The sequence below is a fragment of the Pipistrellus hanaki genome (genome assembly GCF_964339955.1).
Source record: "Pipistrellus hanaki genome assembly, chromosome: 16".
Taxonomy (NCBI): Eukaryota; Metazoa; Chordata; class Mammalia; order Chiroptera; family Vespertilionidae; genus Pipistrellus; species Pipistrellus hanaki.
Window position 1 is genome coordinate 17121160 of NC_140518.1, and position 24774 is coordinate 17145933.

General features: G+C 48.3%; 1 protein-coding gene across 8 annotated transcripts in view; it reads left to right on the forward strand.

Moving 5' to 3' along the window:
• Positions 1-15343, forward strand: part of PECAM1 (platelet and endothelial cell adhesion molecule 1) — a 76872-nt gene extending 61529 nt beyond the window's left edge. For 2 of the 8 annotated variants that reach the window (XM_084864146.1, XM_084864145.1), the window contains 4 exons: positions 152-208; positions 1140-1254; positions 10435-10457; positions 14258-15343. In XM_084864146.1, coding sequence (XP_084720272.1) covers positions 152-208; positions 1140-1246 — 164 coding nt within the window. In that variant the 3' untranslated portion in view covers positions 1247-1254; positions 10435-10457; positions 14258-15343. The remainder of the gene's footprint in view (positions 1-151; positions 209-1139; positions 1255-10434; positions 10458-14257) is intronic. The other 6 variants (XM_084864148.1, XM_084864149.1, XM_084864152.1 and 3 more) reach the window with 4 other exon arrangements.
• The last annotated feature ends 9431 nt before the right edge of the window (positions 15344-24774 follow it).

A 24774-nucleotide genomic window follows, 5' to 3' on the forward strand; every position in this document is an offset into this window, starting at 1 on the left:
GTCGATCTGCAGGCGCTCCTGAAGACGGCGCTCGTGGGCTGGGGTAGCAGGGTGCAGCCTTCCTGGGGAGCCTCGGGCACTCTCCTGCTTCAGTAGTGGGCCCACCTGATTCTCAGAGGCAGCTATTGACCTGTGCCTGGTCCCTTTCCAGGTCTGGGAAGGAAAGGCACGGAGACAGTGTACAGTGAGATCCGGAAAGCTAACCCCGGTGAGTGAGGGGCCCTGACCCCCGGCATCATCCATGAGGTCCTGGGAGTGGGCAGGCAAAAGAGGGAGCAAAGGAGGTCAAGAAGGGGTGCCACCTCTTACACAGAGTTGACTCTCACCAGGCAAACAGGCGCCCAGCTGCTGGGTGAGTTGGACGGGAGTGGGTGCTGGCAACAGTGTGTGTTCACGGGACACTCAGCAGAGCTCTCCTGTGACCCCTGGTGCTGAGCCCCCTCTCCCCCAAGAAGGTCTTAGACAGAGTCGGCGCTTTGCTTTGAAGATGGTCAGTGGCTTCAGCCTTCCCGGGGGCATGCGGACCTTGGGGGAGGGATCTGCTCCTTTCCCTTAGCCTCTGCCTAGACCAGGTGTCGGCAACCTGCGGCTCCGGAGCCGCATGCGGCTCTTTTTGTTAAGTGAAAAAATCCTTTTTCTGCACGATCCGGTATATAGCATTAAGGTAAGAAACAATATGCAGTGTTACATTTGTTTTAAATGTCGCAATGGTTTTGCGGCTCCCAGGTTTTTTTTTTCTCTTCAAAAACAGGTCCAAGTGGCTCTTTATGTCTTAAAGGTTGCCGACCCCTGGCCTAGACCCACTTCCACTCCCACCTCCCCGCCTGCTGGTGAAGAGCTTCCCCCCGACAGAGCGCAGTGCCTGGCAGACATGGAACCGGGATGCTCCCAACCATCTTGTTTTTTGTTATAATTATAGTATTCCATTCTGCAGAAATGAAATCTACAGAGATTACTTTTAAGTTCTGAAAATAAACTGCAACCTAAAAGGCATAAGCATCCTGGGTGGAGACAGTTGCTAGAGGGGCATCTTCCTTTGAACCACAGACCTCTATTTAAATGAATTCTTTGGAAGGGAATTCTTAAAAGGGGGCTTGGGAGACTCAGGAAAGCCCGGCTAATGCGAGTGTGGTCCACAGGCCAGAAGCAGCCATGGTCCCGGGCCCAGCCCGACCCACAGAATCACAGTCGCCAGAGTCTGAACTCTAGCATGTTCCCAGATGTTTCTGATGCTGACATCATTTGAGAAGACAGGTAACTGTCTTACCTGAAGGGCCTACTTTTTCTCTGAAATAGTAATTTTTTTTTTAATGCTATTTCATGGTTGGAGCAGAAACTCAGCCCCTTGTGGGACTCAACACTAAGTATTGTAATTTTTGAAAACCATTTGCAGGGGAATTTTTGGCTTAAGTACCTGATTTTGCATTTTCAATATATTCAGAGCTAGTAAAATGTAAATTTGGGGGAAAAAACAGGCTTTCTCTGTTCTTCTCTCTGTTCGTCCATGTAACAGAAAGCTAAAGGTCAGGTAGGATTCAAGGCTGGTCCTGTTCAGTAACTGCAAAAATGTCTCTTCCTCTTTCCTCATGGTCCCAGGCATGGTTCCCTTGTAGTTGCTTTGGTTCTGCAAACGCTCACATTGACTGAGCTTTTGTGCCAAGTGGTTTATGTTGCATGATCTCTTTCAATCCTCACAATAAACCCCATTTTACAGATGAGGATACTGAGGCATAGAGAGGTTAAAATACTTGCCCGAGGTCACACAGCAAGCAAGTCCCTGAGAACTGGTCCACCCCAGAGCCAGGCTCCATGCTCCTGACCCCTGAGCAGCACTGTCTTTGGAAGGGAAGCCGGTAGGCGGGCAGGCCGCGGGGATAAGGCCTTGGGGTCTGCAGTCACCTAAGGCTACCCCCGGAGGCCCCTTCTGGCTGCGGAAGGCCACGCCCAGTGTGGATTCCCAAGGGCTGTTGTCAGAGGCCCTGCTGAAAAAAGACAGATTAACAAGAGGAAAACGAGCAAGTGATTAAAATGTGTGGCTCATTTAGCGTGTTAACCAAGAATAATAAATTCTCAGAGAAGTGACGAAACAAAGGAAAAGGGGTTCCAGGGTAGAGAGCTGTGGGAAGGTAAATACATGGGGGACACTCCTCGGGGTGTCAGGCTTATTTGTGGGTGTCCATCTCAGCACCAACTTTTCCTTGTCTTCATGACCATAAAACTTCCTGGAACAGGGGATGCATGGCAGTTCTTAGGTCTCAGAAGTTTCTGCTTTTACTCCGATAAGAGGAGCTCCCAGTTGGCTTCTTTGTGCATCCGCTGATTCTCTGCTTCCAGCTCTAAATAACTGTTGTGCCAAAGTGGCAGTGGCGTATCTTGGGGCGGTGTGTTCTGGTTTCCTGCATCTGCTTTGAGGCAGCTGCTCAAGTGGGCTCTCCCGGGGTCCCCAGGCTGGCTCCAGGTGCCAGATCCTCAGGGCCAGGCTGTCGGAATGTGACTGCTCCCTCTGGCCTTGGGACGGAATGGACCGCAGGCACCGCAGCAGCCCCAGAGGGAGGGATTCAAGACCCTGAAGGGCCCTGTTTTGTTGGGAGTCCTCAACCTCTCCAGCTGTGTGACTTTGACCCTTTGACCGAGATGCCTAACGTCTTTGAGGCTGAATTTCTTCAACTGTTAAATGGAGATGGAATTCAATGAGAAAGGGGGATGAGACAGGATCAGGGGAGATGGTGCTAATTACCCACCCCATGCAGGCAGTCAGCGTATTATCGCTACTCTATAGCGAGCATCCAGTCTGTTTTAGCTGGAAAACACAAGAGGAACTAGAACCCCAGAGCCCAGGGTGAGACCAAAGCCATCTCCCCACTCCCAGGCCAGGGGCTCCCATCTGGGCCAGCAGGGGTCAGCTGGGCTTGGTTCCCGTCCTGGAACCAAGGCACTTCCTGTTTCTGTTTCCCTCTCGGCTGCTGCACAGAGAGAGGCCTCAGTTGATTCCCCTTTTCTTTCTCTTCCTCTTACTGTCAGATGCTCACTCGATTCTCAAAATCATCATAGGGCCGATGGAGGATCTGTCATTTCTCCTGCTCTGCAGAGGAGGAAATGGGCCTTTGGTGCCAAGGCTAGCAGTGGCCCAGCAGGGACTCAAGGCAGGGATCCTGGCTGCAGAGCCTTCACACATCCACTGTGTATAAACCAATGGACTGAGCTTCTACATTTTCCTGCGTTTTTGTTTGTTTGGTTGGTTGGTTGGTTTCCACATTATCACCAGCTTAATTATAGGATTCTACTCTCTCTAATTCAGGAGCTAAGGGTAACAGCCTGGTCTGGTCTAGTCTGGGGGACTCTGAGTGAGCCATGGAATCTCTCTGGACCTCAGTTTCCGTGAAATGAGGGGTATGGGCTTGGATGTAGGACAGGGATTTCCCGGTTTGTTTAAACACAGGTGGCATGGCACCACCTCCTGCATTTCCCACTCAGTAGGTGTGGAGTGGGGCTGAGAGTTGCATTTCCAACCAATGCCCACAGCTGCTGCTGCTGGTGGTCTGGGGACCACATTTTCAGAACCGCCTTCTAGATCAGGGGTGGGAAACGTCCAGCTCCAGAAATCGTTTGATCTGGCCCTGTCAAGGGCATTAGGGGTGAGTTAATTAATTGTTGACCAAATATAGCAGGTTAATTTTTAAGTTGAAAATGTTGTATGGCCTGAGAATGATGTTATAAATATCCAAATAGCCCTTGGCAGATAAAAGGTTCCCCACCCCTGTTCCCTTGATTGTGTCTACTCTGAGTTCTGCTTCTTGTGTGAAGGTGTAGGGTCTTCCTTGCCCTCATTGATCTGGAGGGATGGCTCAGGGTGGACAGCAGAGATAACCGTGTGTGTGTGTGTGTGTGTGTGTGTGTGTGTGTGTGTGTGTACCACAACAAAACAAAAGCTCTGGTGGGGGAATGGGTCTCTGGATAGGTCCGTGAGCAGGTTGAGGGCAGAGCTGAGTCTTATCTGACCTTTCCTTCTTAATTTTTCATTCTTCCCCACCTTAATTTCTCAGTTCCCCAGCGTCTTCCAACGGGCAGCACTTCAGGACTGGCTATTCCGGGAACTGGCTCACAGGGCGTAGTTCTGGCTCTTACACCCTATTTTCCCCTGAGTGATACAAAAGCAAACTGCTTTTCTAGATAAGCGACAGGGCACCGGGCAGGCCTGCCTCCACGGAGCAGCCCCAGGGCAGGGCTCTGGGCAGGACCTGGCTGAGAAGTGTCCTGACTGAGACGTGATCTCATAGGCTGTGGGAGGCACAGGTCCTTGTGACCTTAGCTTTAGTCTCTAAGCTCGGCTTTATTTACTTCCTTACTTATGTATTTATTAAGAAATGTGTTTTTATTGATTTTTAGAGAGAGGCAAAGAGAGAGGGAGAGATAGAAACATCCATGTGAGAGGAACATCATTGATCGGTTGCCTCCTGCACGCCCCCTACTGGGGATGGAACCCGATACCTGGGCACGTGCCCTGACCAGAATTGAACCAGTGGCCTCTTGGTGCATGGTTGATACTCAATCACTAAACCACACCGGCTGGGCTTATTTATTTATTTTAACTGTGGTACAGCATACTTCACAATTGCCATTTTAACCACTTTTAAGTGTGTACATTACAGGGGCATTAAATCCATTCACAATATTGGACAACCATCACCACCATCTATCCCCACAAGTTTTTCGTCTTCCCAAACTGAAACTTCATCCCCATTAAACAAAACCCCCTTCTCTCCCCAACAACAGCCAGGCTCCTCTGTGCCCCTGTGAGTGTGACTGAGCTCCGCCTTTTCATCTGTCAAAGGAGGTGGCTGAAAGCATGATCTTTGTTGCCTGTCAGTGATAACATTCAGAGAGTCTCAGTGTCCCGGTATTTGGAAGTGACAGTCATGGTCATTGGTCTATGCCTCAGTCAGTCTGGAAGCATCCATGTTGGTGAGGAGGGGGTTGTCAGTCACTTCTACGAGTCACTCCCTTGGTCCCAGTCCTAATCCTTTACCCACCCTTGATTCCAAGACCACATAGATATTTGCCTTGAAGCCTGAGTTTCCCCTTCAAGTCTAATTAAGTTAGGGATCTCAGGGGCCCAGTTATTGGGTTTCTGCTGCATTCACGTTGGCCGGAGTCCTGCTTGAATGGTTCTCTGTACTGTGAACCTGATGGAGAACATGCTACATAGGAGATGGAGACCTGGGGTTTGGTCTCAGCTCTGCCCTTAGCAGGTTATATGACTTGACCCCTCATTTCTCAACCCCCTCCCATCCACCAGTGGTAATTTTCTCATTAATTCTCAACAAAATGCCCTGACCCATGTAGAATTACTGTAAACACATCCGTGTACGTGGCCCTAAGGTGGATAAGGAAGGGCTGTGGTAGGCAGATGGGTTCTTTAAAATCAGGAGGAGGGGACCCCAGCCAGGTGGTTCAGTTGGTTGGAGTGTCCTTCCATACACCAAAAAGTTTGCAGGTTTGATTTCCAGTCAGGACACATATCCAGGTTGTGGGTTTGATACCCGCTCGGGGCATGGATTGGTAGGCAATTGATCTCTCTCTCTCTCTCTCTCTCTCCCTCTCCCTCCCTTCCTTCCTCCTTCCCTCTCCCTTTCTCTCTCTCTAAAAATAAACAAACAAGTCCTTGGGTGATGATTAAAAAGTATGATAATAATGAAGTAAATAAAATGGGGAGGAAGGGGACATCTCTTCCAACTCCATGTCTCCCACTGAGTCATGGCCATGGCCATGGCCATGGAAGTCTGCTATTCTGTCCACTCAGAGCCTACCATACGTTGATATATAGTTAATCTGACATCTTGTCCCAGCAATTACTCTTAGTCTATGACAAGGAAACCTCTTGGTCTTTGATCTTCTCCCCTTTCCAATTGTAAGATGATGGAAGCATTGAACAGACCATCCAACCTCAGAGGGAAGGTCGTGGGGGGGGGGAGGGTGTGCAGGGTGCAGTGAGAGACCAACCAAAGGACTTGTATGCATGCATATGACTATAACCCATGGACACAGACAGTAGGGCATATGCTGGGGGGGTGGGGGATGAGGGGGGTGGGAATGACCAGGGAGAGGTCAATGGGGGAAAAAGAAGACATATGTAATACTTTATTTATTTATTTATTTATTTATTTATTTATTTATTTATTATTTTTCACAGAGAGGAAGAGAGAGGGATAGAGAGTTAGAAACATCGATGAGAGAGAATCATTGATCAGCTGTATCTCGCACCCCCCCCCCCCCCCCACTGGGGATGTGTCCACAACCAAAGTACATGCCCTTGACCGGAATCGAACCCGGGACCTTTCAGTCCGCAGGCCGACGCTCTATCCACTGAGCCAAACTGGTCCCGGCTACATATGTAATACTTTAAATAATAAAGAATTAAAGGGGCGGGGAGATTATTTGTTGCTACATGTTAGGGAAGGAAGGAAAGGGGTGCCCAAAACTAGAAAAAATTCAGAACGAAACCAAATTGAGAGCTTTCTTTGTCTCTGTAATCTTGTTTCTTAGGGAAATGGAGAAAATACTGAAATATCTCATGACTACATCTGCAAGCTTAGCACTTGAGGTTTCCCAAAGTTCTTGTTCCCCTTTCACTTATTCGCAGATCTGAGTCAGCAACAGCCACTCTAGTTATGGTTTCTGGTTAGGCAGAAGCAGTAATGTAGTGGTCTGGAGAGGTGAGCGGTTAAAGAAAGAAGCCGAGGTTACAGTGTGGTGCCTCTCTCTTAACCTGTAAGCAGCCCCGATCTGCCCCCATCCTGTGGCCGAGGACTTTGTGCAGGACCGTCGGTTACTCCCCTGAGTTGTGTGCGTTAGGCGGCAGTGTCTTCCCGGGGCTTGTTCCTGCCTCTGGCGCTCTGGGTTGCAGGTGACCTGGAGTCAACCCCACCTCTTCTCTGTCATCGACTTCCTCCTTCTCTGTCTGGTCCTGGCTAAGCCTAGGGAGGATTTCATTTTCTCCCCCGCCCCTCGTGTTCTCCTAGAGAAGTGAAAGCGGGGTAGGGAGTCTCTCTGTAAACTGGCGGTCCATGGCTCTCAGCAGCTCCCTCCGCCTGGCTGAACCACGACTGTGTGAACTGTAATTTCTGGCCAGGAGAGTTTACCTCTGATTCGGCACATGTGGGCTCCAGCTAATTCTGAAAATACTTTATAAAGTGGCTCATAGGCCATCCAAAGCAAAACTCATTAGCCCATGTCTACATTGGATTTTGAAACAGAAGGGTAAAGTGATTTCTTACAATTAGCAACATGGTCAAGTTCTTCCCAGTGAAAGAACTCCAGGGAGTGAGTAGTGTTCTAGCGCCTAGAGCAGTGGTTCTCAATCTAGGCGACATTTGGCCATGTCTGGAGATATTTTTGTTTGTCATAGCTTGGACGGAGGGGGATTCTATAACATGTAATGAGTGGAGGCCAGGGATGCTGCTGGACACCTCCCAGTGCACAGGGCAAGTCTCAAATCAAAGACTTATCCAGACCAGGATGCCGAGAGTACCAACGTTAAGAAACCCCGGCTTAGAGGCATTCACCTCCCACCATCTTCCAACAGCAGAGCTGGTTTTCCTCTCTAGGTGCCCTGTGCCCACCTTGGGAGGTGTCTTGGGCACATCCCATCTGACGACTCCAGGGCCTGGGAAAAGATACCCAGTCCCGCCCCGGACACTCACCTAAGCCTTTTGGGTCAGACAGAGCCCGCCTTCCAGCCTGAGTATCTGCTCTCTCAGCCTCCACCTTCTGCTTCCCTTTGCCTGGGATTCAGACTTACAGATGTTTCTTAAGGGGGAGAAACCCAGTAAACAAGAGTAGCTGGTCATTCAGAAAAATAGAACAGAGGGCCTCTGTGCATGTCCCCCCCGCCCCCCACCCTGTGAGGCCCAGAGTAGCCCAGGCTTGGACTTCGAGAGGGTAAAAATGTACTCTGTTAGGGGTGAGGGAGAGGGAGGAGGATACTGCTCTCCAGATTCTATTTTTGTTGTGGTTCCTCTATTACCACAAAGAAAACTACAGAAACGTGTGTACAGAAACTTGATGTCTATCAGCAGACTCAAAAGTCAGCGTTTTGTTCAGATTGCCGTAGGAAACATGGACTGAGGCTTTCCCCCTCATCCATCTCATTTGAGGGCCTTGGGGGCTTTGAGGGAACAGGAAGCATGGGGTCCTCTGGGTCCTCCCAGGTCAGGTTTGGGGTGGGGGTGGGGTGCTGCCCGCCTCGCTCAATGTGTGGAAGTCTACACAATGGCTCAGCTTCTCGGCCGGGCTGATTCATCCATTTGGCCATTGCCGCCTGCCTCTGTCCCGGCTGGGACTGAAGGGGCCCCTGAGCACTTCTGGCCCTGTTCCTCCTGGAGGGGACACACAATGGAGCGGTGATAAGACAGGGCTCGAGGGGGAAGTGGACTTGTGGAAACAGGATATTTCTAAGTCAGAGAAAGAAACAGAAGGGTTATACAGGTGGGCCCTGAGATGGCCCAAGACTCGCGCGGGACCAGGTTTGAGTTTGGGCGGCTGGTAGAAACCTAGGCCCCTGGGAGAGCTCCCACCAGTAAGACTGGGGACTTGGGGAGGGGTTATGGCCTTCCCACCTTCACCCCATAGCCATTAAGAATGGCAACCACCCCCAATTCGAATCTACATCTCCTCTCGGGGCCTTCCTCAGGTAACAAGAGGTCCCTGTGACTTCTCCGTCTTTATGTCTATGGCCACAGTCTCAAGGAATCAGCCCCAATATGTGGGTCACTGACCATTCAGAAACTCTGCTATTAGTGGGGCAAATCATACCCCTTTCTTTTTTAAAAAATATATTTTATCGACTTTTTACAGAGAGGAAGGGAGGGGGGACAGAGAGCTAGAAACATCCGATGAGAGAGAATCATCAATCAGTTGCCTCCTGCACTCCCCTCACTGGGGATGTGCCCACAACCAAGGTACATGCCCTTGACTGGAATCGAACCTGGGACCTTTCAGTCTGCAGGCTGACACTCTATTCACTGAGCCACACCAGTTTCGGCCATACCCCTTTCTTACCTTGTAGTGAAAACTAACTCTAACTAATGCAGTCAGGGACAATTCAGCCTCCTGTTCTCATTGACTTTCCTTTTAATATATTTTTAAAATTGATTTCAGAGAGAGAAAGGGTGAGGGAGAGAGAAACATCAGTGATGAGAATCATTGATCAGCTGCCTCCTGCACGCCCCACACCAGGGATTGAGCCCGCAACCCGGGTGTGTGCTCTGACCAGGAATCGAACCATGACCTCCTGGTTCATAGGTCAATGCTCAACCACTGAGCACACTGGGCCAGTCTCATTGGGCTTTTCTTACCCCTACTCTCTTCTTCCTGACATTTGGCCAGGGCCATTTTCATCACTGAAGCCTGGCAGGGCCAGCTGGTCCCAGCATGCACTCTGGCAAGAAGAAAATGTGGTCTCTGGACAGTGGGAGCGAGTCTCTTCAGGGACAGGAATGTGGCAGTCCTGCCCTCCAGACCAGCACTTGGGCCACACATGCCAAGAGTGTCAGCAACGTTTATACTTTCTGCTCCGCTGATTCCACTCCAGGGAATGGCCAGGCTAGTAAGGCATATGAAAACAGCTTTATTCCCAAAGAAGATATTGGCAGCATTATTTAAAATAGCAAAAACTTGGAAAGAACCTAAATTATTAAAGTAAGGAACCGGATACGTAAATAAACATCCATCAAATGATGATTATGCTAACAATAATGTTTAAGAAGGTGCCAGAAAATGTTTACAAAATCATGTTATGTGAAAAAGATAGGCTATGAAATGGCAGGCGCTGTATTATTATAACTCCCAAAGAAGCCTACTGGTGGCAGAAGAGAGGAAAAGTATAAGCTGGGTTTAAAAAGTAGAACTGGAGATATCTGTTACTTTTCTATGATTTTCAGTTTTGTTCTTAAAATAATAGGCGGTACTAATAAAAAAAATAATAATAAAATAAAAAATAAAAAAACCTGTTTAAAATGTCAAGTGAGCCCTGGCCAGTGTAGCTCAGTGGTTGAGGTTGAGTGTTGTCCCCTGCACCAAGGGGTTGCTGGTTAGATTTCCATTCAGGGCACATGCATGAGTTGCAGGCTCAATCCCCAGTAAGGGGCATGCAGGGGGCAGCCAATTAATGTTTTTCCTCTCTCCCTCTCTCTGAAATCAATACAAACATATATATGTCATTTAAATGTCAAATAAGTTGGCAGGGGCGTTGTATGCTTGTCACATGGAGCCACAGGGCCCAGGGGAAGCTGGGAACCCAGGAAACTTGTGGGTCCGGCATCTTCTGCATCATCTCCCCCTTCCCCTTCTGGGGTCAGCCCCTGAGAAGTTGGGGTGGGAGGACCCAAACATGCTCTCTTTGCATTGCTCACTTCCCTGTTACCCTTTGTTTTACAGATTTCATGGAAAACAGATATTCTGTAAGTACACATTTTATATACATTTTTAAAAATAGTCCACTGAACAGTGAAATATTTCCAGACTCACCTAGATTCTGCATTCCCACTGATTACACCCATGTACTGGCCTCATCTGTTTCAGACCAGGAGCCCTGGGCCCATGGAGATTGGGTCATTAGACCAGCCAGCTTTGTGGGCCAGTTGTGATGTCAAATATTCTCTCCCACTGTTTCCATCATTACATCTCAGCCCACATATGAAGGGAGACCTTGGAAATCCCCTCCCAGAGAACTGGGAATCTAAGACACTTAGCTCCAAACAAGCCAAGTTCATATTTCTTGCTCATCCAGGGTCCAGGCCTGGGAAGAAGGCTTGCAGAAGTCCAAGTTCAAATGTTGCAAAGACCCATCTTCCCCTGTCTTCCTACTCCCAGCCTTTTTATGAGCCACACAGCAGTGCAGCTTGCATCTTCAGAGATGAAGAATTTGCCCACTAAACTGTTTCTTTAAGGTCTGGGAAGAACTTGCAGCAAATTAGTTAGCCTTCCAATGGCCCCCCTGGCTTCCTTTCCTTGCCTGAGTCTTCCTTCTTATAAAACAGAGTGGTCATTGTGCCTTTGACAGACAGGAAGTGCTGACATCCTTATTGTGGAGGAAAGCTATCAATTTAAAGACAAAAGGAATGGATGAATGTCTTTTCCTAACCTAAACCCACCCAGACTTCTGAAATCAGAGACTTAAAATTATATATTTTATTGATTTCAGAGAGGAAGGGAGAGGGACAGAGAGAGAGATAGAAACATCAATGATGAGAGAGAATCATTGATCGGCTGCCTCCTGCACACCCCCCCACCAGGGATTGAACCCACAACCCGGGCATGTGCTCTGATCATGACCTCCAGGTTCATAAGTCAACATTCAACTAGTGAGCCAGCCAGCCAGGCTGAAATCAGAGACTATTACATCGGAAGGGCAGAGAGCCCAACTGATAGGTGAGAAAACTGAGACCTAAATTGGCAAAACAGCTTGCCCAGGGTTACCCAGCTAGCTCATACAGAGCCAGGACTGGAATTTAAGTGTCCAGGCTCCCTCCTCCCCAAGCCAGCCCACCACACAAGGCTCCCTCCAGGAAGTGACGTCACCGTCCCAGCCATCACGGCCTCGGAAGAGTGGAAGGTGAGACCATTGTTCCCTGGGCAGTGTGGGAGCCAGATATGGAAACGCTGCAGTAAACACGGCTGTGTCCACCCAAGGCAGGTCTGCTGGACCTGCAGGACCAACTTATTTATCTTCAATGCAAATGGTCTCTTGGACAGAGGTTCGAAGGTCCAGGACAGACAGAAAGTTCGCAGAAATCTGCTCCCAGGATTCTCCCTAGGGCCCAGCCAGGGCTGGTCCTGCTCTTCAAAATATTCAGGTCTTTTGGTGGGAGAGCAGGGAATTTTGAATTTTGAATCTTTAAGTGAAAGCATTTTGTTTATAAAAAGAAGCAGGTATGGTTGCCCTAATAATCAGCTGGTGGGTGAGGGGCAGGAGAAAAATTAATTGAATTGCCCAGCAGGGAAATGGGAGGGGATTTCCTTCCTGAAATCAAACCTGGCAATCATTCCCAGTTGTTTAATGGCCAGGGCTTCTGAAAACATATTGGAGGAAATATCTTAACAATGAGATAGCCACTCAGCCAAATACCAATTTAGTATTGTTTGACTTGCTTCAATGGCACACTCTGACTTCATTTTCCTCTGCCATTTTCGCCTTGTTTATAAATGGTATTTGTGGCGGAGGGAGGCAGACAGATAACGTGGAAGAGAACACCCAGTCCTTAGGCGAAAGGGGGGACTCTGGGCCCGCGTGGGTCTTGGGATCTTGGAAAGAACTTGCCTTCTTACTGAAGAAAGGCAGCTCCTATTTACAGCTCGCTTCCTCCCCGCTGGGAGCCGGCGGGCAGCGAGGCTGCGGTGGGCATTGCCCAGGAGTTGGGATCAGGAGACGGGAGTGTGAGACCCAGTTCTCCAGACTTTCTTTGGGCGATCCTGTCTTCCTCAAGCTTTCTGATCCGTAAAATGGAGATGACAACATCAGAAACAATAATTACCCATTAGGAGCTTCTTCAGTGTTAAATGAGAAACGTGCAAAAGTCCTATGCCAAGCATCATTTGAAAGTAGTTTATGATCCATTTTGAAGTTCTTTTCATCAAACGCTGTGGCGGTTTGGGTGTGGATGTGGGCGCTTCACCTGGCCTTGAGATGCCCCCATCACAGAGGGACAGGGCACTTTCTTACGCAAGTCACAGGATTCAACCAAAGCCAGGCATAGAGTTAGGGTCAGAGACCCCATGAAAGCTGGACTTTTTCCTTGTTAGCTGCTTATCAGCCATGTGCCTTGGGCAGATTCTCAGGGCCTCCGTTACCTCATCTGTAAGTTTTAAAGCCCCCTCCCCCGGTTGTTGCAAGAATTAAATGAGCACCTAGCACAGACCTGGCTTGTTGGAAATGCCCATAAGGGGCACAGTCTAGAAGCAGGAAGTAGAGATCCCCTCGGGGTGTTAGAAGCAACATGACCTTTGGCGAGAAAGCAGGGCGATCTGGTCTCTGTCTGTGCGTGGCTGGCGGCTGGTGGCTGGCCTCTGATTTAAGCACAGGCCTTAGATGTGAGCGTGTTCACCTTTACTTCAAAATCCCCAGGCACAGCTAACGGTGGCCTAGCCCTTCCTGTCTGTGGGGCTGGGCCGACAGCAGTTCCCTATGTGCTGGCTTCCCTCGGAGAAGGAGAGCAGAGGTGACTGGGGAGGGACTTGGTCTGGGCCCTGCAAAAAGACTGGACACCAGGGTCACCCTCTGGTGGTGGAGGAAATGGGGCGGGGGTAGCTGCCAAGGCTGGCGGGCCTCCAGCCCTCTGGAGCCAGCTCAGCTCCTTGGCCTGCCCGCAGGGTCTCTCCTGGCAGAGGAGAAGGTGGAGGTTGGGACTTCCACCTGAAGCCCCTCAGACCTTCATCGTGCTCCACCTCTGAACTCCTACCGATTGTTAGAATCTCTTCTCCCTTCTAGTTCACAGCAGTGTTGTTTGTCAGTGTTGTTGGCAGGGGTGGGAGGGGGAGAGAAGCCTGTCAGGTTCTTGCATCCTCAGCATAGAGAACTGCCTGGGTAAGATGTGGGTCTGGTCACTGATGGGTGGGCAGGTGACATAAACACCATATGAAGCAGTTAGAGAGCACTACAAGAAGGTGTATGGAATCCCTTTTTTTATTGTTACAAAACATACATGACATAAAGTGTACCATTTTAACCATTAAATATTTTATTGATTGATTTTATAGTGAGAGAGGGAGAGAGGAAATGAAAGAGAGAGAGAGAGAAACATGGATTTGTTGTTTCACTTACTTATACCTTCATTAGTTGATTCTTGTAGTATGTTCCCTGACCAGGGATCGAGTCTGCAGCCTTGGCATATTAGGACAATGCACTAACCAATTGAGCTTCCTGGCCCACTTAACCATTTTTTTAGAGTAGATTAATTATTATTGTTGTTGTTGTTGTTATTGATTAAGGTATTCCATATGTGTCCTTATCCCCCCATTGGATAAGGTGCACAGTGGGTGCTTGAGGGGGTTGGCTGGTGGTCTGCTGTGCAGCATGTATGTGGGCAGTCGAGGCTGCGGGCCCTACAGGGCAGGCATGGAGCGCGGGGGAACATGTGTGGGCGGTGCCAGTGGTGACAGCCTTGCTTTGGAGTTCCTTTGAGAAGCGCTGTCTGCGTTTCGGCATGCCAGTCTTCAGTCCTGAAGGGTGTGACCATCCTCGCCTTGTGTCTTGTCACTGCAGAGAACGGAAGGCTCCCTTGACGGCACTTAGGACTGCGAGAGTCGACCCTCGTCCCCCGGAGGACCTCCACATTCGAAGAAGAGCAGACGATTCCCGATTCCAAGAGCTCTGTGCCCTTACTTCCGAGCCTGCCCTGCCCCCACTGAGCACAGCAGCTCCTCCGGCTGCGCCACCCGTCCCTCCTGCCTCTTGCTGCATTGATGCTGGGCGTGAAGAGATACGGAGGGGCTGGCTGATTCCCCACTCGGCCCACCTGCCCCCGGTGGGAGCATCCTGGGTAGCGGCGAGCAGCAGCAGGAGGTTCGGAGTCAGCAGGCCACTGGAATATTTTGAAACTTGAATATGTTGTCTTGTACAGAGATGAAGAACTGTTCCAAGTACCTTCATACACAGAAACCTGGCTTGTTTGGGGGGTTTGATTTATTTTTAATTTTTTATTTTTGTAGTGGATCACTTCTAGCAAATGGCCTGGCTTAGGGGCTAATTGTTGTTTTTTTGTTGTTGTTTTTTTCTCTTTGTCTTTGGTCCTTCGAAGGCCTGTAGTTCTGGGCAGTCCTTGCTCCTTGGAAGTGCATAGCACTGAGCGGACAGCTGCACCCTGTCCTCTCTGCAACCTTGCCCGACACAAATGGGAAAACAACGCTGCTTGGAAGCAGCCCCATTGATATGTCAACTTGAAGACAGGGTTCACCCCGGGCAATGCACCAAACAGAAGACGAAGCTGGACAGCGCAGATGTTCTTAAGCTGTTTTTCTCTGTTTCTTTTCCTCTCCCACGCTGAAGGCGGAGCCACAGGAAGATGGTTGCCCACAGCAAATATTATTTTTAATAGAAGAATGAAATGCATATTTTTCTTACTAATTTTTTTTTATTTATTCCTTGCTAAAGAAATGGTCTCCTGAGGTCTTACCAGGTTTGCGATGGTGTCTTGAGTGGGCGAGTGAGAGAAAGGCTGCCGCCCTCTCCAGTGGAATCTCACTAGCGAGCACACCAAACCGAGACCGCTCCCTTCAGCTGCCCCGGTGACACAGCTGCAGGCACTCTGGCGGGTGTTGTATTCAATAAACTTGATCTTTATTCTTCAAAGACCTGTGAAATGTCATCTTCTGAGAGTCCGCATGCATAAAGGATAGCTGTAGTGCTCACAGACTCCGCGGGCCTGCTGACGTCATAGAGAGAACCAAGCAGGTCCGGTCAGCAGAGGCCAAGGGCCTCTGTGCCGCCACTGAAGTCAGGGCTGGGAGTGGCCCGTCTCAAACACTGAGTCGTTAATATCCATTGGCCAGGGCTTCCGTGTTTGCTGCCCACTGGAGGCTCCGAGGCTGTCCTGGCAGCCCGTGTTGACAGATTGAACAAAAACCAGCCAAACTTCCCCAAACCCAGGATGCCCGGTTAAATTTGAATTTCAAATAAATGAATATTTGAGTATAAATATGTCCCATGTAATGTTTGCTACATATTTATGCTATAAAAGTATTCATTGACCTGAAATTTGCATTTAACTAGGATCCAGTATTTATCTGGCAACCCTACCTGTAAAGCACCCTCCCACCCTCTAAGCCTTGGGATCCATGTTCCTCAGAGGCCGCAGACCTTGCCACCCCTTAGGCCGGGTTCCCGTCAGAGCACCACCCCCCTGGGCCTGAAGGCAGGGGCAGATCCGAGTGCGTCCTGGCTCTGCTAGGTTCCAGCTGCAGAAACTTGAACTTCAGAGCTTCCGATTCTTTATCTCTAAAGCGAGATTAAACGAATGGTTCGTAACATTGACAGGGTTTAGACTCCTTTGAAAATACGATGGGAGCTATAGAGGCACAAAGTTGTACCACACACCAAGTTGTGTCCCAAAAATGTTATACAGCTTCCCAGTTTTGAGGGCCGTGGACTCTGGTCGGAAGCAAAGGATTAGATGATTTCTAACAACCTGGCCAGAGTCCCCGGACCATTCATCAGTCCGTTGTTGCTACCAGAGCAGGGCCATTGCTGTGGAAGCTGGGAAGACTCTCTTCTTGCTGCTTATGACTTATTTATGGGGCATAAGTGGGTTTTTAATTATTTACCTTCACTGTCTGTGTCACCAAGGAAACCACACAGGCAGGGATCTTTCATCGTAGGTTTCATGACTAAGGATTTCTCTAAATCCAGGACCCTGGTTCACTGTCTTAGTGAAGGAGGGCATAGCAAAGCATCTTAGTCCAAGCTCATCACTGAACAAGAGTGTCCAGTCACTAGCTCCTTGAAAAGCCTTCTTTCTCCGCGGTTGAACGTGGTAGTTGGAGCGCCCCCTTGTGTTCTTGCGTTGTAACAAGTCATTAAAAGGCTTGAAACGCTCCATAGCAAAGTTCTAGTGGAATTTTCTCCCCACTCCAACGAGCCCTAAGAGGTCAGCCACCCATTTCATGAGCCTATACTGAGCGCCCATCGGTGTTAACTGATTCACTGAACTCTCACTCCCAGACAGAGACTCGAGATGGGCCGTTGGACTCCGAGGTCAACAACATGCATTCATTGGAACTGATTTTTCTACCTCGGTGATTTTGCCTCCCTTCCCAGAGAGATTTTTAGTTGTCACACCTGAATGGGGAGCTGGTGACATCTGGTGGGTAGGAAAGCCAGGGATGCTGCACTGCACAGGACAGTCCCCGGAGACAAAAATTACCAAGACCAACATGCCAGTAATGCCAAGGTTGAGAAATCCTGCATTAAACCGGCCAGTTAGTTATTCATTTATTGACTCAAGAAACTTTGTTGGGGAAATCTCCTGGGGCCTGGAGAGGGAAGAAAGAGGCTGACAACCCTGGGAGTAGGTCGAGTTTATTAAGAGAACTTAGAGACAGAAGCCTTGGGCAGCAGCTAGACAGTCATCTCCACCCCAACAAGGGACGGGGGCTTGTTGTCTACAGCCAAGTGGTCCGAGCTAACACAGGTGGCTTGTAGCCCCGTGGCTCAGCTCGTGCTTGTTAAACGCTGTAAAACCCAAAGCAGTAAACACCTCAATGGGCCCACTTGTTTATGCAGGAAGATTCCCTCCAGGTGACAGGGGTGAACTGGTGGTCAGCTTGCTTCCTGAGGTGATGATGGCGGTCACGGTAAGTACTGGGAAATCGTTTTGCCCAACGAGTTTGCATCCATCATGCCCGGCTTTCTCCACGTTGTTGGGAAGAAGATTATAAAAACCAGGGGGCGCCTTCTCTCCTGGGACAAACCACACACACAGTAGATACAGATTAGCTGAGAGCCAATTGCAACTGTGGGACAAATGCTGTGGTGGAGAAATTCACAGGAAAGGGGGGGCACAGAGCTCCTAAGTGTCTCTAAGGGGAAGTTGAGTCCAACCCAAGACCTGAGGGTAGGTAGAGCACCAGGTGGAAAAGGTGAGGTGAGGAGCAAGGCTGACAAAGAGGGAGGTGCTAAGGCCCTGGGGCAAGGGAGGGGCTGGTGGCCTCCAGGCATGGCACAGAGAAGGCCTATCAGCCCGGGGGCCCTTTCAGCCCTCGGATTCAACCGGTCCCTTTCATGAAGCCTCCACCGTCCCCTGGGGATTTCTGCCAGACTCCCACTGGCTTGGCTCAGTCTTTAAGAGTCGGGAGAGGGTCCCTAAAGTTGCTCAGCAAGAACTCTGTGGAGACTTTGAGGACAAGTCTCCACAGTTGGGTCCACAGAGTGGGGCAGGTGGACCTCTGAGAGTAGGTGCCAAAAGTTGTGAAAGCGCACAGTTTTCTGCAAAACGGTCCATAGCTGTTATCAGTTTTTCAGAGACGCGATCCAACAAAAGTTCTCCCTCCCTCTCATCTCTCATCCTTTCTCTGCTTCCTCCTTTCCCTTCTTTCTTCTCCTCCATGTTCCCTTCCACCTCTCGCCCCCAGGCCATCATACAAAACTGAAGCTTATCCTTCCCCTATTGATGGATGAGTTTTATATCCCCAGTGGTTTATTTTGAGAGCCAGTGCATGGAATATTTTCTATTTTTCTTTCTCTTTAGGGAAAAAAAAAAAAAGCCTCCAAAAACCTGTCGCGTTGTTTTCTATCTATAGCTGACCGTCGGTGGATTATTGTTCTGAGTTGATTGAATTCATTAGGAAAAAGTCCCCTGTTGCTGCCCTACTTCCTCCAATCCTGGGATGTGCCAGTTTTCCTGGAACCTCTTGGCACAGGGGGGTCTGGCGAATGCCAGAAACTATTCCATGAGTTTCTGGTGCAGCCACCTCTGCCCTCCTCAGGGCTTGGGCTGTTGGGGCCAGAATTGGCAGCAGGAGGATAGTTTGTTAAGAGAACTTAGAGACAGGAGCGAGTGCCTTGGGCAACGCCATGGTTGGGACTTAGAAGGAACCTGGGACTGGGTCCTGAGGAAAGGAAAGAGTGGATTTCAGTTCCTTCAGAATGAGGACCAACCCTGAACGGCATCCAAAACCCTCTGTGAAAGCTCTGCCACGCCACCAGCCACCAGTTAGCAGTGTGCGTCCAGGAGCTCAGCAGAGCTCAGGGTCCGGCTGCAGCTCTGGCAGGGCTGGTAAGAACAAGAGGGCGAATGAGGAGGCCCTTTTTTCTTCCAGGAAGCTTTGGGCCATGCCATTTCAGGAGACCCCTTGGTATGCAAATTTACCATTTGAGGTCTTGATTGTTTAGGAAGGACCACTGGCACTGAGGTAGTTTGTTATTAGTGCTCTGGGGCTCCTTCTGGAGAAAGAATATTCCGTGTGTGTGATGCATCCATGATGGGCAGAGTACAGAGGGGCTCAGTTGAAGACACGGTCAGACAGAAAAAAAATGGAGAAGAAATATATTAAAATATTTACAAATCATATATCTGATAAGGGATTCATATCCAGAATATAGAGGAAAAACCCTAAAACTCAACAACAAACAACCTGACTAAAAAATGAGCAAGGGCCCTAGCTGGTTTGGCTCAGTAGATAGAGCATGAGACTTAGGACTGAAGGGTCCCTGGTTCGATTCCGGCCAGGGCAAATGCCTGGGTTGTGGGCTTGATCCCCAGTGGGTGTGTGTGTGTGTGTGTGTGTGTGTGCAGGGGACAGCCGATCAGTGATTCTCTCTCATCATTGATGTTTCTATTGCTCTCTCCTTCTCTGAAATCAATAAATAAAAACTTTTTTTTTTTTTTTTTTTTTTTTTTTTTTTTAATGAGCAAGGAAGGGAGGGGCCCGACAGGTTGGCTCAGTAGTTGAGCCATGACCCAGGAACCAAGAGGTCACCAGTTCGATTCCCAGTTAAGGCTCATTCTCCAGTGGGGGGCATGCAGGAGGTAGTGGATTGATGTCTCTCAGCGATTTATTTTTAAATCTTTCTATCCTTCTCCCTTCCTCTCTCTCTAAAATCAATAGAAAAACATACTGAAGACACACAAGCATGGAGAGAAAAAGTAGAAGAGTGGTTGCCAGAGGCAGAAAGGGGAGAATTGGGTTATCAGGTCCGGCTGCTGCTCTGGCAGGGCTGTTATTAAATGTTTCAGTTTTGCAAGATGGCTGGTGGTAATGGTTGTACAGTATGAAGAAATGGTAAACTTCTTTAAATTAAAAAAAAAAAAGATAAGGGGTGTATAAGAAAAAATGTATTGTCATTTTTAAATATATTGACCAGTATTCACTCAGAGGATAGTGAGAGGCTTTGTAAAAACAACACCTGGGTTTTGAAAAAGCATTCCTAGAAAACAGCGTTGTCCCCGCTCAGTGGTGGAGGACAGTTCCCTGGCGACCAGAAGGCGTTACCGATGTGCAGTGTCTCTCTTCTGGACACACGATAAATCCTGGCAAACACTCTGTGCAACTTGGAGAAACAGAAGTGGCTTCCCTTCATGTAGCCAGGAGATAGCTGGGCTGAGGAGAGCCTGTGGGAAAAGGGGAACAAACATTTATAGTAAAAGCTCATTAAATATTTCTTAAACATGAAAATCTAACCCATGAATTAATTGCCCGTGGTTCAATGTTTATCAAAGATATGAGACCTCAGCTATTTGTGAAAGATATTTCTGGACACGTTGAACTTGGTATTCTAGATTCTCTCGTGTTCATCTTTATTTCCAGGTAGAACATCAGAATAGAATTCACCTGAGGCACCAGAGCTGTGTGCTTCGATGCTATACGCTTAGTCTTTGCAGTTAAAAGCATTGCATTCTTCTACCGTGACTTTGTTTTTTTTGTAAATATTGGCTAATTTGGGGTCCAATGGGTGTTGCTCAGAGTTCTCCCGCACCAACGCCTGTGGGTGCTCAGACGGCAGACACTTTGCAATCCCACGTGCTTCCTGTTTAACTCAGCTGCCAAGGAATTCTGAGCCAAACTCTGCACCCCAGCGGAGTAATTTACTGCCCTCAAGTGCCTGTTACGTGGGCTCCCTCTTCCTTAGATGATATCGCTTCCATTTTGACTCCTGACTGTTCCATTTCACATGACCTTTGATCTTGTTGGCTACTTCAGATCCTTTTTGGAAAAGGCCCAGTGCACATAGTAAAAATTAAAATTGTAGCTTAAAAATTAACCCATACAAACAAGTCTTACTTTTGATTTTGTTCATTTAAGACAGTGTTTCCCAAACTTCTCTCATGATGAGAATCACCTGGTGGAGTTGTTAAAACACAGATTCCTGAATCCCAACTAAGAAGTGCTAAACTAGAATTTTTGGGAACATATAGGTAAAATTGTATACTTAACTAGTGCTCTAAGACAGATTTTATATACAGAGCACTAAGTTAGGTATGCAATTTTACCTATATGTTCTCAAAAATTCTAGTTTAGCACTTCTTAGTTGGGATTCAGGAATCTGTGTTTTAACAACTCCACCAGGTGATTCTCATCATGAGAGAAGTTTGGGAAACACTGATTTAAGAGAATATCCCTACAGTCTAAATGACCTTGGGCCGGTCTTGATGTTGCCCAAAGAAAGACCTGGTGCTCATTTCTTCATCAACCAAATGAGGGGACTGGGCTCTGTTATCTTGAAGGTTCCATTAAGATGCATGAATATTTTCTTGTGTACCTACTATGTGCCAACATTATTATAGGTGTTTAGGCTGTATTGGGTGGGTGGGGGTGGGGGGTGGGAGGGAACACCGGACAAAAATCTCGGTCTGGGAGAGCCTCATTAAGAAGTGAGATTTGAGGGAGAATCCAAGATGGCTGCTCGGGTAGGCACCTAGCCGCAGCCGCACGCAACAATTTCAATAAAATACAACTAAAATATAAAATGGACATTACCCAGAACTACAGGAAAGTCGACTCACTGGAAATTCTACAACGAGAAGCAAGGAGAAAACCAGAAGGAAGCGCGGAGGAGCTGGAAAAGCCCAAGGTACGGAGACACGCGGCGCGCGCGGAGAGGAGGGAGGCCGAGTGCCTGGCGGGCGTTCCCTATCGGAAAGGAGATAAACACTCCGACTGTGCTGGGCCCCCAACTGCTCTGAACCTCCGTTCTAGGCCAGACCCCGGGGACCCAGGCTCATCCAGAGGGAGCTGGGCTGTAAGGCGGAACCCGGGGAAGCGGCGTAAGGAGGTCCCGGAGGCGCACACAGTGCGCTCAGAGAAGGGACAGCCGGCTGTGCCGTAGGACTGTCCTGGCGGGAAGGAGACAGGCTCCAGACTGCTCTGAACGCCACCTCCAACTCCACTTCCAACTCAACTGAACCCCAGTTTTGGGCCCATTGCGGGAGAGCCTACCCTACACTGTTTGTTAGCAGGCGAAAATCGAGGGCACCTTTCTCTCAGAGGCGCTTGCAACAAGTACTGAAGGACCCTGAGTCTCAGGAGTCGCATAGGGCGGGGCTGACGGAAGCCGAGGCTGTAGGCTCCACCCTGAAACCCTGCCCCATCAGGAAAGCTGCCTGCGAAAATGCCTAAACCAAATAGATCACAAACGAAAGAAATGGAGGACAAAAAGCGACTGGATATAGAGTTCAAAACCACACTTATAAGGTTTTTCAAGAGTCTCCTAGAAAAGGCCGATAAAATAAATGAGACCTATGAGGATATGAAAAGGGATCAACAAGAAATAAAGAATACATTGTCTGAAATAAAAAATATTCTACAGAGTCCTAAAAACAGAATAGAAGATCGCAAGAATCAAGTCAAAGATTTGGAACATAAAGAGCCAGAAGACACTCCTCTGCAGAAGCTAGAAGGCAAGAGAATCCAGAAAATTGAAGATAATGTAAGAAACCTCTGGGACAACTTCAAACGATCCAACATCAGAATCATGGGGGTCCCAGAAGATGAGAGAGAGCAAGATATCGAAAACATACTGAAAGAAATAGTGACAGAAAACTTCCCCCACCTGGGGAAAGAATTGGACTTACAAGTCCAGGAAGCACACAGAACTCCAAACAAAAGGAATCCAAAGAGGACCACACCAAGACAAATCATAATTAAGATTCCAAGAGCAAAGGACAAAGAGAGAATATTAAAAGCAGCAAGAGCTAAGCAGGTGGTTACCTATAAAGGAGCACCTATACGATTGTCAGCTGATTTCTCAACAGAAACCATGCAGGCCAGACGGGAATGGCAAGAAATATTCAAGGTGATGAATAGCAAGAACCTACAGCCAAAAATACTCTACCCAGCAAAGCTATCACTCAGATTCGAAGGTCAGATAAAGAGCTTCACTAATAAAAAAAAGCTAAAGGAGTTCATCACCACCAAACCAGAATTATATGAATTGCTGAAGGAGGTTCTTTCAGAAGAGAAAGTAAATAAAGATAAAAATTATGAACAACAAATACGTAACTATCAACAAGTGGATCTAAAAACCAAGGAAATTAAAAAAAAAAATCTGATGAACAATATTAACTGTTGAATATAATAGAATCAGAGGTATGGAAGGGGAGTGAACTGACGATTCTTGGGGAAAAGGAGAGGGGGATGTGGGAAGAGACTGAACATAAACTGTGCACCTATGGATGAGGACAATGGGGAGTGGGGAAAGGGCAGAGGGTGGGGTGGGAAGGGGGGGGGAAGGAACACTTGTAATAATATGAACAATAAAAATTTATTAAAAAATAATAATAATTAAGAAAAAGAAAAAAAAAAAGAAGTGAGATTTGAGCCCTAGCTGGTTTGTCTCGGTGGATAGAGGGTTGGCCTGCAGACTAAAAGGGTCCCAGGTTCAATTCTGGTCAAGGGCACATGCCTGGGTTGCGGGCTCGATCCTCAGTGGGGAACGTGCAGGAGGTAGCCGATCAACGATTCTCTCTCATCATTGATGTTTCTACCTCTCTCTCCTTCCCTCTCATTTCTTCTCTGAAATCAATTAAAAAAGAAGAAAAAGAATGAGATTTGAGCCGAAACCGGTTTGGCTCAATGGATAGAGCGTCGGCTTGGGGACTGAAAGGACCCGGGTTCGATTCCGGTCAAGGGCATGTGCCTTGGTTGCGGGCATATCCCCAGTGGGGGGTGTGCAAGAGGCAGCTGGTGGATGACTCTCTCTCATCGATGTTTCTAGCTTTCTATCTCTCTCCCTTCCTCTCTGGACAAAATCAATAAAATTAAAAAAAAAAAAAAAAAAAAAAAGAAGAAAAAGAATGAGATTTGAGCAACAGCTTGAGGGAGCCCAGGACATCAGCCAAGCAGAAGGCTACTGTGGAAAGAGCTTTCCAGGCAGAGGAAACAAGTACAGCAAAAGCCCTGAAGTCCGGAGAGCAAGGAGGCCCAAGGGCTGGGGTGCAGGGACGGAGGGAGGCAGCAATAGGAGAAGCACCATTGCTGATTATGGTATAAAAATAAAAGTTGCCTAATTATAAATACAGGGTGTCCCAAAAAATGTATACACACTTTGAATAATTATTAATCCCAATGAGTTAAATCTGAAGAGAAACATGAATTAAGCTATCAACTCAAATGTGTATATACATTTTGAGGGACACCCCATAGATTCCTTTATTTTTAAAAAAATATATTTTGTTGAATTTTTACAGAGAGGAAGGGAGATAGAGAGTTAGAAACATCGATGAGAGAGAGACATTAATCAGCTGCCTCTGTGCCCGCAACCAAGGTACATGCCCTTGACCGGAATCGAACCCAGGACCCTTCAATCTGCAGGCCGACGCTCTATCCACTGAGTCAAACCGGTCTCGGCAAATTCCTTTCTTCATGTGCTTGTTCTAATACCTGCTCCTGAAAGTGTGGTCTGCAGACCAGCAGTATCCCAGTCACCCAGTCACCTGGCCGCTTGTTAGAAGGCAGAGTCTTAGGACCCACCCCAGGCCCACTAAATCAGGATGCTATGACCCAGAATCCATAAACCAGGGGTCCTCAAACTTTTTAAAGTGGGGGCCAGATCACGTCCCTCAGAGAGCTGGAGGGCCGGACTATATGAGCTACTAATTCCTACTGTAACACCTCGGCTGCGCTCACTGCCCAAAAAACCTGGCGGGCCCGATCAGACTCCTCTGCGGGTCGCATGTGGCCCGCGGGCCGTAGTTTGAAGACCCCTGCAAACAGAGCAATGTGATTATGAATCACAGGTGAGAAGTCGCGCTCAAGAGAATAGCACCTTTATAACTAGGAAGGCATTTC